At 62.9% G+C, this 18475-nt stretch overlaps 1 protein-coding gene across 2 annotated transcripts in view; it reads right to left on the bottom strand.

Annotated features, from left to right (window-relative positions):
• Positions 1-189: 189 nt before the first annotated feature.
• Positions 190-18475, bottom strand: part of SCAP (SREBF chaperone) — a 64262-nt gene continuing 45976 nt past the window's right edge. Inside the window, exons 8-23 of one of the 2 annotated variants that reach the window (XM_040064357.2) lie at positions 17677-17803; positions 15583-15695; positions 14832-14926; positions 14215-14313; positions 13368-13586; positions 11840-12255; positions 10752-10922; positions 8438-8633; positions 6652-6767; positions 5848-6382; positions 5206-5291; positions 4579-4661; positions 3819-3985; positions 2776-2856; positions 1359-1565; positions 190-527 (exon numbers count right to left, since the gene is read on the bottom strand). In XM_040064357.2, coding sequence (XP_039920291.1) covers positions 282-527; positions 1359-1565; positions 2776-2856; positions 3819-3985; positions 4579-4661; positions 5206-5291; positions 5848-6382; positions 6652-6767; positions 8438-8633; positions 10752-10922; positions 11840-12255; positions 13368-13586; positions 14215-14313; positions 14832-14926; positions 15583-15695; positions 17677-17803 — 2957 coding nt within the window. In that variant the 3' untranslated portion in view covers positions 190-281. Of the gene's footprint in view, positions 528-1358; positions 1566-2775; positions 2857-3818; positions 3986-4067; positions 4236-4578; positions 4662-5205; positions 5292-5847; positions 6383-6651; positions 6768-8437; positions 8634-10751; positions 10923-11839; positions 12256-13367; positions 13587-14214; positions 14314-14831; positions 14927-15582; positions 15696-17676; positions 17804-18475 lie in introns of those variants that run through there. The other variant, XM_040064367.2, reaches the window with a different exon arrangement.

The raw sequence follows: 18475 nt of genomic DNA, 5'->3' as shown, positions 1-18475 counted from the left end.
GTAGGGGCCGAGCCGCGCCCAGGACGGGTCGGTCCCGGCGCTGTCCCGGCTGCTCCCCGGGGCCGGGGCCGCTCCGCGCTCCGCGGGCGCTGTCCCCGCTCCCGCCCCATCCCTCCCCCGTGTCCCTCCGCACCACGGCGCTGCCGGGGGTCCCCGGAGCGCCGGGAAGATGCCGGAGCCGCAGAGCAGCAGGAGGGCGGCGGCCCCACCCGCACGGAGGGATCTCGGAGCCCCGTCCCCTCTCCGGCGCGGCCCCGAGCCCCGCCGGCCCCGGCTCCCGCTCAGTCCAGCTTCTCCAGCACCGAGGGCACGTAGACCAGGCTGAGCTCGCTGCCGAAGTTGCAGACGATGGCGGCGTTCTCCAGCACCAGGATCTGCCGCGCCGGCTGCGACTCGTTGCTCTTGCCCAGGTAGACGGTCTGGAGCAGGTCCCCGTAGCCGATGTCCCAGAAGGACACGCAGCCCTGGCCGCCCGTCACCAGCAGGTTGTCGGAGATGACGCCCAGGCTGGCGCCGCAGCCCAGCTCCTGCGGGACGGGGCGGAGAGCTGAGCTCCACGGGGAACCCGCCCCGTTCAGAGCCCTCGCAGGGGACACGGAGGGGACGCGGAGGCTTCTCCAAGGGTCTGGTGGGGGCCTGGAAAACCCAGGAGGCTCCCGGAAGGTGAGAGGGGCTGAGCCTGGAGAAAACGAGGCTCAGGGGGTGTTGGAGTTTTAGAAATCTAAAATTTGGGGTTTTAGTGGGTAGTAATATATGTAAGTTGAGATGGAGGATTTTAAGTGTTGCTTAAGTTTTGGGTTGTTTTTCCTTTTTTTTTTTTTTTTTTAATGAGTTTAGGTAGTGTTTTGCAACTGGGTGAAAAAGGATTGTATTGTGGGCTTTGGATGGTTATTATTGAGCTAAAAGCATAAATAATATGTGTTATTTTGTTATTAGGGGATCATTGCTTAAACAACCTCAGAAAGAGCTGGAAGGACTCCATTCCACCTTCACTTTCTAAGAGATCCCAAAATCCAAAACCCTCTCAAGGGGGGATCTGCACAGCTCCTGACAGGAGGGGACAGCCGGGGGGGCTCTGGGAACAGGGAACAGGGACAGGAGCAGAGGGAACGGCCTCAGCCCGGGCCACGGGAGCTCAGGGGGGACAGCAGCAGGGATTTCCCCATGGAAAGGGTGTTTATACAGGGGTGGCAGAGGAGTCCCCTTCCCTGCGGGCACTCAGCAGCCACGCGGATGCGGCACCTGGGGACAGTCAGTGCCCTTGGCAGCGCAGGGGGTGCTTGGACTCGGAGGGTTTTCCCGAGCCGGGCAGTTCCCGGGCTCCTGGCTGCCCCTCCCCAGCTGCCCACGGGTCCCACCTGCTGGATGGAGTAGAGCTTGATCCCCGAGCTGCGGTCCCAGATGCTGATGACGTCGTCCAGGCCGCTGCTGATGACGCAGGACGCGGTGCAGGTCAGCGAGGTGACGTCCCCGCGGTGGGCGAACACGTGGCTGACGCGGCTGCCCGTCAGCACGTCCCACAGGCAGATGGCCCCGTCCTGGCCACCGCTGGCCAGCACCATGGTCTGCAGGACACGGCGCCGGGAGGGGACGTGAGCGCGGGCCGGAGCCCCGCTCTGGGCCTCCCCTGCCCGCTCCCTGTGCTTGGGCGGGCTGGGGGCACGGCCCAGGGCCCCAGGGGGAGGCACCCGAGCTCACTCCCGTGGCGTGGGGAGCACCTGGGGGCACACGCTGGCTTAGGGAGCACACTGGGGGATCCCACTCCTCCTGGGCACTGGGGGGATCCCACTCCTCCTGGGAATTTGGGGCAGAGCCTCCCTGGGGATCCCACTCCTCCTGGGGACTGGGGGGATCCCACTCCTCCTGGGGACTGGGTCACAGCCTCCCTGGGGATCCCACTCCTCCTAGGGACTGGGGGGATCCCACTCCTCCTGGGGCCTGGGGGGATCCCACTCCTCCTGGGGACTGGGGGGATCCCACTCCTCCTGGGGCCTGGGGGGATCCCACTCCTCCTGGGGACTGGGGGGATCCCACTCCTCCTGGGAATTTGGGGCAGAGCCTCCCTGGGGATCCCACTCCTCCTGGGGACTGGGGGGATCCCACTCCTCCTGGGGACTGGGGGGATCCCACTCCTCCTGGGCACTGGGGGGATCCCACTCCTCCTGGGGACTGGGGCAGAGCCTCCCTGGGGATCCCACTCCTCCTGGGGACTGGGGGGATCCCACTCCTCCTGGGGACTGGGGGGATCCCACTCCTCCTGGGGACTGGGGGGATCCCACTCCTCCTGGGCACTGGGGGGATCCCACTCCTCCTGGGGACTGGGGCAGAGCCTCCCTGGGGATCCCACTCCTCCTGGGCACTGGGGGGATCCCACTCCTCCTGGGAATTTGGGGCACAGCCTCCCTGGGGATCCCACTCCTCCTGGGAATTTGGGGCACAGCCTCCCTGGGGGATCCCACTCCTCCTGGGAATTTGGGGCAGAGCCTCCCTGGGGGCTCAGGCCCCGTTTCAGGCCTGCTCAGCCCCACCTGGCAGTGCAGGAGCAGGAATTCCCTGCTCCAAAAGGATGGAGAGGCAAGAGGCTTCCAGGGAAAAGAGATTGCTGAGCTCACAGTGAACTGGGGGAAAACTCTGGTTTGGCCAGAGAGAGATGGAGGGACCCAGGTGGGTGCTGCTGGCTCAGGGCTGGGACCAGGGATGGGCTGAGGTGTGGTCTCAGGTAGCAGCTCAGGTGTGAAGGCAGGTGAGGGCTCAGGCCCAGCAGCTCCCCCGTACCTGGTCGATGTACACGGCTGTGATGGCCCCTGAGTGGCCCTGCAGGGTGAAGAGGCAGCACGAGTCCTCCAGCCGGAACACCTGGGCCGGGACAGGTGGCAGTGAGGCCCCGGGGCCACCTGAGCTCCCCAGGACACGCCAGATCCCAGCTGGTGCCACTGTGGCACAGCCAGAGCCCGCCCACGGGGGGCTGCAGCCCAGGGCAGGGGCAGGACGTGGCTGGTGGGCGGTGACAGGGTGGTGACAGGGCAGCTGAAGGGGAGAGGGGACATCCCAGAACCTGGATCTGCCCCTCAGGGGGTCACAGCAACCTCACGGAATGCTCCGGCCTGGGGACACAGCAGCTGGAAAGCTGGGAAAGACCCTGGGGTGCTGGTGGATGTGACCAGCTGTGCCCAGGTGGGCAAGAGGCTGAGGGCACCTGGATTGTGTCAGAACCAGTGTGGCCACAAACCAGGGCAGGGACTGTCCCCTGTGCTGGCCCTGTGAGGGGCCTCAAACCCTGGGGGCTGCTTTTGGTCCCTCCCGACAGGAAGACCTGGAGCTTGTCCAGGGAACGGAGCTGGGAAGGGTCTGGAGCCCCAGGAGAGGCTGAGGGAGCTGGGAAGGGGCTGAGCCTGGAGAAAAGGGGGATCAGGGGGAACCTTGGGGCTCTGCACAGCTCCTGACAGGAGGGGACAGCCGGGGGGGTCGGGCTGTGCTCCCAGGAACAGGGACAGGAGCAGAGGGAAGTTCAGGTTGGATTCTGGGAAAACTCCCTCATGGAAAGGGTGGTCGGGCATTGGAAGGGGCTGCCCCGGGCTGCGGTGGTGTCCCCACCCACGGAGAGATTTAAAAACCCTGCGGGTGTGGCACTTGGGGACGTGGGTCAGGGGTGGCCTTGGCAGCCCCTGGCTGAAGAGCTTTCCCAGCCTCGGCCATTCCGTGATCCTTCGAAGGATTCCTCCCCGAGCTGCGTCCCTCCCGCTCCCCCAGCGCCGCGTCCCGTGGGCCACCGTCGCTCCCCGCTCCCGCCCGGCCCGGCCCGGCGCGGCGCCGCTCACCCTGAGCGTGTGGTCCTGGCTGCCGGTGACCAGGCGGCCGGCGGCGGCCCTGAGCGCCGTGATGGGTTTGTGGTGGGCGCAGGCCACGCTGTGCGTCAGCTGGCAGCGCACGGCGGCCCCGCGGCACGGCTCCGGCGACGGCGGCACGCTGCCCCTGCCCGGGCCTCCTGCGGGGACACGCGCGCCTCAGCCCGGGGACGGCGCCTCGGGGAATCGGGGACTCTGCTCCCCGACAGGGAGGGTCTCAGCGGGGTCAGAGGATCCCACACCGGCTTGGGATGGGAGGGACCTTAAAGCTCATCCGGTCCCGCACCGTCTGCCAGGGGCAGGGACGCTTCCCACTATCCCAAGGTGCTCCTGGGATAACCCCGTCCAACCCGGCCTTGGACGCTTCCAGGGATGGGGCAGCCTCAGCTCCTGCGGGAAGTTTCCTTCCAGTCCCTCACCACTCTCCCAGGGAAGAATTTCTCCCTATTATCCCATCTGAATCATCCCCTGCTCTGCTCCAGAGCCAAGGGAACTCGGTGCTCTGGGCTGTGCCGTGGCCGTGCCGAGGGCTGGGAACGAGTGAGACCGAGACAAAGGAGGGACAAGTGGAAGGAGGGGAGGGCAGTGCTGGCCCTGGGGAGATCCAGCACGGGGAGCTCCCAGGGCTCCGGGCGCCCTCGGAGCAGCTGCCACCAAAGCTGAGCTGGGTGTGAGGAGGAGGAAGGGGAAGGCAGGAGCCCGGGGCGGCGCTGACGTTCCAACGCCCGCTCACCTCGGAACTGCAGGTGGTTCAAGGACGTGTGCGTCTCCAGAGAGAAGAAATCCAAGGAGCCGTTCAAGCGGGCAGCCACGATCCTGAGGGAGAGATGGGGGGTGAAGAGAGGCCCCTCCCCGAGCCCTGAACCCCGACACCCCCTGGGCCAAGCGCAGACCACCCGCTCCCGGGAGGAGGCTGCACAGAACTGGGCTGGGAGAACGGACACAGCTGGAAGGGACAGGACAAGGGCAGCGATCCAAGGGTCTCCCAGCCCCGAGACCCTCCGGATATCCAGCGAGGGCTGAAGAAGCGGCTGCTGGAGCAGCCCTGGAGCCAGGAAAGAGGTGAGAGGTGGGTACACGGAAGGATTAGGCTGGGTAGGAGGATGGAGAGCAAGAATGGGCACTGAATGGGCTCCGCAGGGAACGGTCACAGCTCCAACCCTGCCAGAGCCCAGGAGGGTTCAAAGCTCTCAGGCACAGGGTGGGGTGTGCTGGGCAGGGCCAGGGGTTGGACTCCATGATCCTTGGGGTTCCCTTCCAGCTCAGGATATTCCCCTGATTCTAAGGAACAGACGGCCCAGCTGAGCCTCTGCTGCCCGGAGCTGCCGTGCAGGGGGGGGGCCGGGCATCCCCCAGGTACCTGTTGTTGAGGAAGACGAGGGCTGTGATGCCGGACTGTCCTTCATCATTGCTGCTGCGGAGGGTCCCCTCGATGGCATCCCACACCTGGGGAGGAGGGGTCACTGCGGTGACACTGGTTACAGGCGGCTCTGGGCTCCCCAGCAGCCCCGTGTGCTCGGCTCAGCCCCGGAGCTGAGTGTGCAGCTCACAGCTCCCTGTGCCGTGCTCCCAGGCTGTGTGAGCTCCTGCTCCTGTCACTGCAGCCCTGCTCCTCCCCTTTGCGCTCCCGTTACTGTCCCTGCTCCTCACCTCCGCCTTTAATTACTGCAGCCCTGCTCCTCCCCTCCACCTTCCCCTTACTGTGTCCCTGTTCCTGATCTCCACCTGTCAGTGTTCCTGCTCCTCACCTCCACCTGTTACTGTGTCCCTATTCCTCACCTTCCCATTACTGTGTCCCTGTTCCTCACCTCCACCTGTTCCTGTGTTCCTGCTCATCTCCACCTTCCCACCACCGTGTCCCTGTTCCTCACCTCCACCTGTTCCTGTGTCCCTGTTCCACATCTCCACCTTCCCATTACCGTGTCCCTGTTCCTCACCTCCGCCTTCCATTACCGTGTCCCCGCTCCTCACCTCCACCCGCCGCTGCGTCCCCGCTCCTCACCTCCAGCCTCCCGTTGCTCCTGCCGGCCACGATCAGGTTCCCCTGCAGCTCCAGGCTCCAGATGGAGCTCTCCATGTCCCCTGCCCAGCTGGCCAGGGCCGAGGGCTCGTCGCAGGCCTCGTCGCCGGGGCCGCGCTCGTCGGCGCCGCAGGCCGGGGAGCGGCCGCAGAGCCCGGCGGGGCCGTGCGGGGCCGGGAGCCGCGGGAAGCCGACGTTCCTGCAGCCGGAGCCGCCGTGCTCCTCGTAGGCCTTCCCCACCAGGCTGCCGAAGTCGTATCCCGCGTCCTTGTGGCGAGCGCCCACGGCCCGCAGCCGCGGCTCCGACTCGGCGGCCCGGGCGCGCTCCGAGAAGTTGGTGTCGATGAGGGAGGTGAGGTCGGGCTGGTCGCAGAACAGGGGCGCCTGGGGCGGCCCCGGCAGCCGCTTGAGCTGGTGGCCGCTCTCCGAGGAGTCCTCCGGCCCGCTCTTCCCGTCCCCCGCGCCGGGCTCCCAGCCCTCCTGGTAGTCGAAGATGCCGCTGCTGCCCCTGCGCAGCCTGCAAGGAGGGAGCGAGCTGAGCCGCGGGCCGGGGATGGGACCGGGGAACGGGGCCGGGGAACGGGGCCGGGGATGGGGCCGGGGAACGGGGCCGGGGATGGGGCCGGGGATGGGGCCGGGGAACGGGCCCGGGGAACGGGGCCGGGGAACGGGGCCGGGGATGGGGCCGGGGATGGGGCCGGGGATGGGGCCGGGGAACGGGGCCGGGGAACGGGGCCGGGGAACGGGGCCGGGGAACGGGGCCAGGGAACAGGGCCGGGGCCGTACCTGGGCTTGGGGATGACGGTGAGGCAGTCGCCCGTCTGCGCGTCCCACACGCGGATCTGCCCCACCAGGCAGCAGCTGACCAGCAGCATCCCGTCGCTGGCCAGGCACTCGATGTCCTGGGGGAGGAAGGACAAGCGCGGCTCAGCCCGGCGCCGCCGAGGCCTCCGGATCCTGAGCGCGGCCTGCCGCGCCTGAGGAGCTGCAGAGGTGATGGATTTTACATCAAAACCGTCTGCTTTGGGAACTGAGGGACGGTGAGGACGTGGATGTCCCTGAAGTGTCCCTGAAGCGTCCCTGAAGTGTCCCAGGCCAGGCTGGACAGCGCTCGGAGCAACCTGGGACAGTGGAAGGTGTCCCTGCCCATGGCTGGATGAGTTTCAAGGTTCCTTTCCACCCAAACCACTCTGATTCTGGGATTCCAGGATCTCTGCCCAGAGACCTCTGCCTTGCCTTCCCTAAAACATCCCGTCGCAGTTTGAAGGAGCAGGGGTACGGCTTTTCTGGGAGACACAGCACAGCATTTTAAACTCATCTGTCAGGGTGCCCGAGAGCTTCATTTCACCTCAAAACAGGAAGAATCCCAGACTCCCCGTGGTTGGAAAAGCTCCCCAGACCACTGAGACACATCTGTGACCGATCCCCACCTTGTCACCCGGCCCAGAGCACCGAGTGCCACCTCCGCTTGTCCCCTGTCCCTCAGGAACGTGGAGTTATCCCAGCAGGGATGGGGCATGGAAGCCAGAGGCTGTGGGCTGATGTTCCTGGCTCTGAAGAGACTTTAGCCTGCTGGCAGTGCTAACATTTTCCTAAGGGAAAATTCCTCAAGAAAGCTTTTTCTCAGAACTATCTGGGTAAAACAACTCTCCTTTCCCAAAACAATCCTTCCCCAGGCGGTGTTCTGCTGTTTCTCTCGTTTAACCAGTGGGATTAGAGAGGTGCTGCTCCTATTCACCAATCAGGTCTGTATGGGAACACCTTATAAAAGTGTAAGAATTAGACAATAAAGCTTTTCTATCCTCTCTGCCTTCTGAAACACTCAGGGGTCTCTCATCTCTTTGTGGTGCTGGTGGGAATTGCAGAGAGCAACTGCCTGGCGGAGAGGGGAATTTCCCTTTCTGACACCTGTCACCCCGGTTTTTCTGAGTTTTTTAAAGCCTTTTGATTGTTCATAAAATGGAGTCAGACCTTTTAGCTACTGTACAATATTAGGAGCAGTTTTCTACCTTTTTCTCATACGTGTAACATAAACAAATCCTTTGTTTTTCATTCTCTGTCCTTTGTTTGCACATTTCTAACCTGAAAACAATTGTAACTGACAGCTGGTCTGGCCATTTGGCTGAGGGGTGGTAACTCCAGAAGCCAATCCACAGCCAGACCCACAGATGTATAAAAAGTAAGAAATAAAACAAAGAGGCTCTCTCTGCCTGGGTTCAGCTTTTGGGCTGGACGGAGAAACCTCTGCTCTGCGAAACCTCCTGACTGTGTGTGGCTGCTGTGTGTGTCTCGGTGACACCAACCCACAGCCAGACCCACAGATGTATAAAAAGTAAGAAATAACCAGGCAGAGGGGCTCTGGGCTTGGCTCAGCCTTGGCTCTCTCGGAGGAACTCTCTGCCCTGCGAATCTCTCGTCTCCGTGTGATTGCTCTGCGTGCCCGATCACTCGGGGTCTCTCATCTCTCTTCGTGGCGCTGGTGTGAATTGCAGCGAGCGAGTCCCAGGGGGAGAGGGGAATTTCCCTTTCTGACACCCTGTGTTCTCTGCGTTTGTCTCCACGCCAGACGTACCATGAGGTGTCCCCTGAGGACCAGCGGCACGATCTCGGTCTCGGGCGGCGAGTAGCCGTAGTCGTCGCAGGGCAGGTCCCCGCGGCGGCGCCGGCCCGGCCCGTGCTGCCCGTAGTTCTTGGGGCACAGCACCCGGTACAGGCAGAAGAGCAGCAGCACCAGCAGCATGCCCGAGGCCAGCCCCAGAGCCGCCACCCTGGGGACACACACACGCACAAAGGACGAGAAGGTAAGGGAAGAAAGCCGGGTTCTGGCCCACGGAGCCATTTGGGAAGCGCCCGTGCCAGGATCACCTCGGGTGCTGGTGTGAATTCCTCAGCTGAGAAAGCTTTTCGACAAATTACGGGGATTTGTTGGAAAGGAAGTGGGGGGTTTTAAATGGGAAAATCACAATTTCAACGGGATTTTGAGGCTTTTCAGGAAAGGAACAAGCAGCTAAGGTTTTAAGAAAACACCAGCCGGGAGCTGGGATAACACTGCACATTCAGGCAGGGGGTTGTGAGCCGTCCTCTCCAGAGAGAGGGAAGCTCCTTGCACCAGAGTTTGATCCAACACCCAATAAATCATTATCAAACGGATAATGGACCCCTGGCAGTGCCCAAGGGCTGGACGGCGCTGGGAGCAGCCTGGGGCAGTGGGAGGTGTCCCTGCCACGGCAGGGGTGGCGCTGGGTGAGTTTCAAGGTCCCTTCCCACCCAAACCGTTCTGGGGTTCTACGAAACCACATCTAAACCCCCAAATGGCGCTGTCCTCGTCAGCCAGCGATCAGCCCCGTGCCGCAAAGGGCCTGCACGCACAGCCCAGCCCTGCCCTCACTGATGGACACCTGCCCCGAGAGATCCCGTTCACCCCAGAGCACCCCCAGCTTTGGCACTGCAGCTTCAGGAGCCTCCTTGGTCTCCCAGCAGGAGGAGGGGACTGAAACAGCACCCTGGGGTGGAGGTGAGCTCAGGAATGACCCAGAGCAGCACTAAGGGTGGAGGTGAGGCAGCAGTGACCCAGAGCAGCACTAAGGGTGGAGGTGAGGTCAGGAATGACCCAGAGCAGCACCCTGGGGTTGAGGTGGGGTCAGGAGGGGCCCAAAGCAGCACCCTGGGGTGGAGGTGAGGCAGCAGTGACCCAGAGCAGCACCCTGGGGTGGAGGTGAGGTCAGGAATGACCCAGAGCAGCCCCCAGGGTGGAGGTGAGGCAGCAGTGACCCAGAGCAGCCCCCAGGGTGGAGGTGAGGCAGCAGGGACCCAGAGCAGCACCCTGGGGTGGAGGTGAGGCAGCAGTGAGCCAGAGCAGCCCCAGGGTGGAGGTGAGGCCAGGAATGACCCAGAGCAGCACCCTGGGGTGGAGGTGAGGCAGCAGTGACCCAGAGCAGCCCCCAGGGTGGAGGTGAGGCCAGGAATGACCCAGAGCAGCACCCTGGGGTGGAGGTGAGGCAGCAGTGACCCAGAGCAGCCCCCAGGGTGGAGGTGAGGCAGCAGTGAGCCAGAGCAGCCCCAGGGTGGAGGTGAGGCCAGGAATGACCCAGAGCAGCACCCTGGGGTGGAGGTGAGGCAGCAGTGACCCAGAGCAGCCCCCAGGGTGGAGGTGAGGCCAGGAATGACCCAGAGCAGCACCCTGGGGTGGAGGTGAGGCAGCAGTGACCCAGAGCAGCCCCCAGGGTGGAGGTGAGGCCAGGAATGACCCAGAGCAGCCCCCAGGGTGGAGGTGAGGCAGCAGTGACCCAGAGCAGCACTAAGGGTGGAGGTGAGGTCAGCAGTGAGCCAGAGCAGCACTAAGGGTGGAGGTGAGGCAGCAGTGACCCAGAGCAGCCCCCAGGGTGGAGGTGAGGCAGCAGTGACCCAGAGCAGCACCCTGGGGTGGAGGTGAGGTCAGGAATGACCCAGAGCAGCCCCCAGGGTGGAGGTGAGGCAGCAGTGACCCAGAGCAGCCCCCGGGGTGGAGGTGAGGCAGCAGTGACCCAGAGCAGCCCCCGGGGTGGAGGTGAGGTCAGGAATGACCCAGAGCAGCCCCCAGGGTGGAGGTGAGGCAGCAGGGACCCAGAGCAGCACTAAGGGTGGAGGTGAGGCAGCAGTGACCCAGAGCAGCACCCTGGGGTGGAGGTGAGGCCAGGAACAGCCCAAAGCAGACCCCTGGGGTGGAGGTGAGGCAGCAGGGACCCAGAGCAGCCCCCAGGGTGGAGGTGAGGCAGCAGTGACCCAGAGCAGCACCCTGGGGTGGAGGTGAGGCAGCAGTGACCCAGAGCAGCCCCCAGGGTGGAGGTGAGGCAGCAGTGACCCAGAGCAGCCCCCGGGGTGCCACGAGGAGCTGCCAGCGCCCTTACTTGTACAGGGTGACGTCCTGGTGGCCCGCGGAGCGCTCCGGCCGCGCGCCCGCGTCCCTGCCCGGCAGGAAGGGCTGGGAACGCGCGGCCTCCTGAGGATGCCGCATCTCCAGCGCCTCCTGCGGCTTCAGGTAGAGCGTGACGGGGATGGCCGGCAGGATGCTGATGTACCTGGGGGGACAGGGACAGCGGGGACACGCGCGTCGCCGCGCAGCACGGCGGGGAACGTCGCATCTCCTCGGAAACGACCCCCTCCGGAGTTATCCCCCAGGTTTTACCCCTTCAAGGGGCCAAGGGTGCAACGGGGTCCTGATGAGATCAAGTGGAGGCCATGAATTTAGGGAAGGACCTAGCTTCCTGTGCGCTGCAGGCCGGGGGCCTCACCAAGAAGCTGCTTCAGCTCAGCTCTTCCCCACATGTACTATTTGCATCACTTACAGATGATTGTATGAGATAATTGTGGAATTGCTGAGGTTGGAAAAGCCCGCAGAGATCAGCAAGTCTGACTGTTTCCTCTTGTGCTGCCGAGGCCACCACTAACCCCTGTCCCTAAGTGCCACATCCACAGGGTTCTCAAATCCCTCCAGCAATGGGGACTGCACCAGTGCCCTGGGCAGAGCCCTTTTGGGGAAGGAATTGTTCCCAAAATCCAACTAAACCTCCCCTGGCCCAGGCTGAGGCCGTTCCCTCTGCTCCTGTCCCTTTCCCTGGGAGCACAGCCCGACCCCCCCGGCTGTCCCCTCCTGTCAGGAGCTGTGCAGAGCCCCAAGGTTCCCCCTGATCCCCCTTTTCTTGTTTTGCAAAACCTAAAACTTCACTTCCAGGGTCAAGGAAGACACAAGACAGCAAGCACACGAAACACCCAGGAGCACAACCATCCCTGATTCCCAGAGGAACGGCTGGTGAGCTGCGCCCACCCCAGGGGCCCTGCTCAGCAGCTCCTCCCAAACGCACCGGGAACAAACCCCACAGAACCAGGTTATGCCAGTCAGGAGCACGAAGGACAGAAGGAACACCGACTCCCGTGGCCAGCTGCCCAGATCCCGCCCGGATCCCGTGCCCGCGGCACCCCGTGCCAGCCCACTCGCCTCTTGGCCAGGGTGATGTTGTAGTAGCTGAAGAGGGCCGGCCAGTGCCTGAAGGAAAGCTTCCTCCAGATCTCCTCGTCCTCTGCTCCCCAGGTAACCTCAGCTTCCGCTCCCAGCTCCGCCTGCCCGTTCCCTCTGCCCTCGGCTCCCCGCGCCCAGCCGCGCCGCTCCGGCTCCAGCCCCGACTCCTGCTCCCGCCGCCGCGTTCGGTTCTCCGGCAGCCGCATCGGCTCCGACGGGAAGACGGAGAGGTCGAGCTGGGGGTCCGCGGCAGGCAGCACCCCCCCGGGAACGGGCACGGCCGGCAGGCCCGCGTCCCCCAGGGGGCTCTGCTCGGTGACCTGGGACGTGAGGTAGGTGCGGAGCCCCGCGGGGTCGGTGTACACCAGGATCCCGATCCAGATCACCGTCCCGGCCTGCGCGGGGCGAGCGGAGACACAGCTGCCCTCAGTGCCGGCGCGCTGTCCCCGGCCCGAGCTGACCCGCAGCCGCGGGGCCCCCCCCCTTCCTGCAGCCGGCGCTCCGGGGAAGGTCTGCACACACAGGAGCCGCACAGCGCTCCTCCGTGAGCGTCAGAACCCAGCTCCTCTCCCCAAAGGCACGGCGGGAAGGAGACTCCGTGCTGGCAGCTGGGACCGGCGCGTCCGGCGCCTCCAAACGCGCCTGGAACGGCTCCGTTTGGGGGTTGGGGTCCCCACTTGGGCAGGACCCGCTGCTCTGGGACCGTGTGGGGACTGAACTCAGACCGCCAGTGGTGGCTGAGAGGGCTGGGAGCACAGAGAGCCCCGTAATTCCATCAGAGACATCAAAACAGAGACGGGGGGGACAAGCAGGACCAGAAGCGCTGCGGCTGCAGCACTCTTAAAGAGTGAAACCTTGAGCAAAAATATCTCCTGAACGCCTTTAGCCCACGTGTGCAGGAACAGACTGTGACCTGTGCTGCTAAAACCACCTCAGGCCTCAGCCGGCCTTGGAAAGCCGTGTCTGGATCCCGAGGGGCAGCGCCAGACTGGCACGGGAGCCAGGACATGGAGGGGTGGCTGCTGTGGGTGCTCAGGGGCGGGAAGGGGTGCCAGCCTGGCTGCTGAGGGTGCCTGGCAGGGGTGCCAGCCTGTCCCCTGTGGGTCCCAGCCCATCCCCTGTGCGTCCCAGCCTGTCCCCTGTGGGTCCCCCGTGGGTCCCATCCCGTTCCCTGTGGGTCCCAGCCCAACCCTGTCCCATTCCCTGTGAGTCCCATCCTGTCCCCAGCCCATTCCCTGTGGGTCCCAGCCCATCCCCTGTGGGTTCCATCCTGTCCCCTGCAGGTCCCAGCCCATCACCTGTGGGTCCTGTCCCCATCCCATCCCCCGTGGGTCCTGTCCCCATCCCATCCCCCGTGGGTCCCATCCCTGTGGGTTCCCCGTGGGTCCTGTCCCCATCCGTTCCCCGTGGGTCCTGTCCCCACCCGTTCCCCGTGGGTCCCGTCCCCACCCGTTCCCCGTGGGTCCCGTCCCTGCCCCGCGCCGTCCCCGCCGTGCCAGCCCCGTACCATGATGAGGCGCTGGGCCAGGCGCGTGCGGGCGAAGAAGTAGATGACGCGGAGGCGCTTGGGCAGGCGCAGGTTGCGCAGCGAGGACGGCTGCAGCGTGATGGTGTGCGGCGTGTGCGGCGCGTGCGGCGCCGCCGGGCGCAGCGCGGGCGGCCGGGCGCGGCACGGCGCCTTGGCCAGGCACGACTCCGCCGGCAGCCGCTTGTTCAGGTCGGCCAGCTGCAGCGGGGAGAGGTGAGGGAGGGACGAGGGGCGAGAGCTGAGGGACTCTTCCCCCAGCGTCTCCTTCCGGCACATCTCCCACATTTACAGACCCGGGGAATCGCTTTGGGATTCCCAGTTCCACCCAGCTCCGCTCCCACCGTCCCAGGCTGCTCCAAGCCCTGTCCAGCCTGGCCTCGGGCACTTCCAGGGGCAGCCGCAGCTGCTCCATCCCTCCAACCCTGACGCCTCCTCTGGATTTGCTCCCACAGCTCCATGTCCTTCCTACGAGTGTCTTTTCCCTCGTGTTGTGTTCCCAATCCCTGTGTGTGTAACCAAGCAAGTACAGAGCCAGAACTTTTAACAGCTCAGGACGAGGGGAAACAGCCTCAAACTGACCAGGGAAACTTTAGGTTAAATACTAGGATAAATTTCTTCCTGGAATGGGCTGTCCAGCCCTGGCGTCCCCATCCTGGGGGGATTTAACAGCCGTGCGCCCTGGGGACACGGGTCAGCAGTGAGCACAGCTGGGGAATGGACTCCAGGATCCTAAAGGCCTCTCCCAAGCCCAGTGAATTTCTGGTTCCCTTTTCCCTTCGGGGGGGAGATGCTGGGGCTGCGCTCCCCCTCCCGCCCCCGCGCCCACCTCCATGCGGCGGATGTCGATGGACAGCACCGTGGTGAAGAAGAACATCTGCAGGAAGAAGTCTGACACCAGCCCCACCACGGCGAAGAGGCAGAACTCCTGCAGACGGGACACAGGGATTACGGGGATTAGCTCCCGTTTCACCCTGCACTGCGGACACCCAGCAGAGCTCCACTGGCAAACCCCATCATCCACCTCCTGGGCCGGCTGGGAGATGAGAATCCAAGAGGATTTATTCGAATTCACATGCTTTGCTCTTTTTGGCCACAATCCATGGAAACCCTGGGACTGCTCCCGGGAAACAAGGGACAGAATGAGAGGAGAAGGCCTCGGGTCGTGCCAGGGAAAATTTAGATTAGAAACCGGGGAGAATTTCTTTCCCAAAAGGGGCTGTTAGGCATTGGAGTGGAGTCCCCATTCCCGGAGGGATTTGACAGCTGTGTGGCTGTGGCACTTGGGGACGTGGGGACATGCTGGCCTCGGCAGTGCAGGGGAACAGCTGCGCTGATGGCCTCCAAGGCTTTTCCCAGCCAGGCAATTCCCTGGCTGCGACGCCGAGGCTCCCTGCCCGAGGTGCTCGAGGCTGTGTGCTGGCAGCCCGGAGCAGCCCTCCTCACCTGGATGGCCGGGACCAGCGTGAAGTACCCGATGAGGATGATGCCCAGCTCCGTCGCCATGTTCTTCATGATGGACCAGCTCTCGTTGCTCAGGCCTGGGGAAGGGCAAGGACGGGTCAGGGGAGCCTCTCCGTTGTGCCAGACACGAACACAGCCAAAGGGGCTGCATTTCCCCTCGTGGGAAACAGGATCCTACAGGCGACGGGCCAAAAAGGCCCCTCCAGGCTAAAATCCCCCAGGGCAAGGGCCCACGGAAGTTCTGAGTCCTGTTTCCCATCTAGGATGCAAACCACTTGTATTTGTAAAACTAAAACCAGCGTCGCTCTAGAATCTCTTCTCCCTGGTGTTTTTAGCTGCAAATCCCATTTCTCCTTGGTGTGAGCGCACTCAAATCCTTCCACAGGCACTGAGCATTTACAGAAATGGAAAAGATCGTTTTGGCACACGCTCGGGGGGATCTTGTAGGACCTGTGTTCTGCACTTGTGATATCCACGACCTGAGGACAACAGCGCTCAGTATCCACACCAGGAGATCCGGCTCTCCCCTGCTAATATCTTTTTTTAGATTCATTTATCCTGTTTCAGTCAGCAACCCCAAAGAGCAGCGCCCACCACAACGGCATTATGTTCCGGGAATTCAAACCTAAAGGCTGCACAGCCCACCAGAGAGCTGAACCAGACCGCTCCCCTCTCCCAGCCCCTGCCTTTCCCCACTTCTTCCTCCCTGCGGCCTCCCAGAGCAGGATCCTACCCTGGGCGATGCGGAGCTTCACCTCCAGGTCCACGGGCGTGGACACAACGGACTTGGTGAGGACCAGCACGTTCTCCAGGCCGATCACCACCACCAGGTACGGGAATATCTCTCTGCAGGAGACAGAGGCAGGACTGAGGAGGAGATCCGTGGGGAAAAGGAAGGGAAAGAGGCAAGTTCGGAGCGAACACAGCCCCGGGAGCTGAGGTGAGGAGACGCCACCCGTGCCCCAATCCCTTCCCTCGGTGTCACACCGCGCAAGGGTTTGTGCTTTCCCAGGAATCACAGGAATTCCTGGGGAACGCCCTTTGAATGAATCTCTCGGTGTTCCCAGGGTGGGGACAGAGCCCTGTGCTCTCCAGCATCAGGAACAAGAACAGAGATGGAGCTGGACTCCCTGTGAGGGGCTGGGGGTGGTCACTGCTTGGCAGGGAGGGGCAGGGAGCGTGTCCCACCGCCCTCAAGGATCCCATTCCACCCCCTGCCATTTGCAGGGACACCTTCCACTGTCCTCATGTCCAACCTGGCCTTGGACGCTTCCAGGGATCAGGGGCGGCCACAGCTTCTCTGGGAAATCCATTCCAGTCCCTCACCACCCTCACAGGGAAGGATTTCTTCTGTCTATCTCACCTAAATTTCCCCTCTTTCAGTTTGAACCATTGCTCCTTGTCCTACCACTGCAGTTCCTGATGAAGAATCCCTCTCCAGCTTCCCTGCAGGCTGCCTCAGACACTGGAAGGGGGGAGTGTCAGTGAACGTCCACAGTGAGTGACAACACCACCAACACGGGAGAGCCCCTCGTGGGCAGCTCCTTGTTCCAAAATTCAGCAAGAACAACCCAGGCCTGCCTTTAATTAAAGGACAGGACAGAGATGGGAGATAAGCTCCTCGGGGATGGGAATCTCCGAAGGGAGAGAATGGAGCCACCGCAGGAGGAGGCTCTGGGAGAGCCGGCTCAGCTCCAGGGATAACTCAGCTGCAGGGATAACTGAGCTCCAGGGATAACTCAGCTCCAGGGATAACTCATCTCCAGGGATAACTCATCTCCAGGGATAACTCACTCAGCTGCAGGGATAACTCATCTCCAGGGATAACTCACTCAGCTGCAGGGACAACTCAGCTGCAGGGATAACTCACTCAGCTCCAGGGATCACTCACTCAGCTCCAGGGATAACAGCTGCAAGGATAACAGCTGCAGGGATAACTCAGCTCCAGGGATAACTCACTCAGCTCCAGGGATAACTCAGCTGCAGGGATAACTCATCTCCAGGGATAACTCATCTCCAGGGATAACACAGCTCCAGGGATAACTCACTCAGCTCCAGGGATAACTCACTCAGCTTCAGGGATCACTCACTCAGCTCCAGGGATAACAGCTGCAAGGATAACAGCTGCAGGGATAACTCAGCTCCAGGGATAACTCACTCAGCTGCAGGGATAACTCATCTCCAGGGATAACTCAGCTGCAGGGATAACTCACTCAGCTGCAGGGATAACTCATCTCCAGGGATAACTCAGCTGCAGGGATAACTCACTCAGCTGCAGGGATAACTCACTCAGCTGCAGGGATAACTGAGCTCCAGGGATAACTCAGCTGCAGGGATAACTCATCTCCAGGGATCACTCATCTCCAGGGATAACTCAGCTGCAGGGATAACTCAGCTCCAGGGATAACTCACTCATCTCCAGGGATCACTCAGCTCCAGGGATAACTCAGCTCCAGGGATAACTCACTCATCTCCAGGGATAGCTCAGCTGCAGGGATAACTCATCTCCAGGGATCACTCAGCTCCAGGGATAACTCAGCTCCAGGGATAACTCACTCATCTCCAGGGATAGCTCAGCTCCAGGGATAACTCACTCAGCTCCAGGGATAACTCATCTCCAGGGATCACTCATCTCCAGGGATAGCTCAGCTGCAGGGATAACTCATCTCCAGGGATCACTCATCTCCAGGGATAACAGCTCCAGGGATAAGGTGCTATCCCAGCAATTCCTCGCGCTTCGGGAGCCGCGTGCCCGGCCGTAAGGAAGCCCCAGGAGGCAGGAACCCCCCCAGCAGAGGAAGAGCTCCCCCGCAGCCCCGGCACGTACCCGCCGTTGAGCGTGGGCGTGAGGCCGAAGAGCGTGCACAGCCCCACGGACATGAGCAGGGAGCTGAGCACCGTCACCACCGCCGCCAGCGCCAGGCCCCACTTGGACTTCACCATGTCGATCTTCCCTGGAACACAGCGCCCAGCCCGCGTCAGCAGGGACGGCAGCAAAGGGACCAACAGGGACAGGGACGGCAGCAAAGGGACAGGGACAGGGACGGGAAAGGGACCAACAGGGATCAACAGGGACAGGGACGGCAGCAAAGGGACCAGAGGGACCAACAGGGACAGGGATGGCAGCAAAGGGACCAACAGGGATCAACAGGGACAGGGACAGCGGCAAAGGGACCAGAGGGATCAACAGGGACAGGGACAGCGGCAAAGGGAATGACAGGGACAGGGACGGGAAAGAGATCAACAGGGACAGGGATGGGAAAGGGATCAACAGGGACAGGGACGGCAGCAAAGGGACCGACAGGGATCAACAGGGACAGGGACAGCGGCAAAGGGAACGACAGGGACAGGGACGGGAAAGAGATCAACAGGGACAGGGATGGGAAAGGGATCAACAGGGACAGGAAAGGGGCCAACAGGGACAGGAAAGGGATCAACAGGGACAGGGACAGCGGCAAAGGGAACGACAGGGACAGGGACAGGGACGGGAAAGGGATCAACAGGGAAAGGGACAGGAAAGGGATCAACAGGGACAGCAAAGGGTTCAACAGGGACAGGGATGGCAGCAAAAGGACCAACAGGGACGGCAGAGGGACCGACAGGGACAAGAAAGGGATCAGCAGGGA

Source organism: Hirundo rustica, chromosome 1, assembly GCF_015227805.2.
Source record: "Hirundo rustica isolate bHirRus1 chromosome 1, bHirRus1.pri.v3, whole genome shotgun sequence".
Classification (NCBI taxonomy): domain Eukaryota; kingdom Metazoa; phylum Chordata; class Aves; order Passeriformes; family Hirundinidae; genus Hirundo; species Hirundo rustica.
This window is presented reverse-complemented; position numbering and strand designations above follow the sequence as displayed.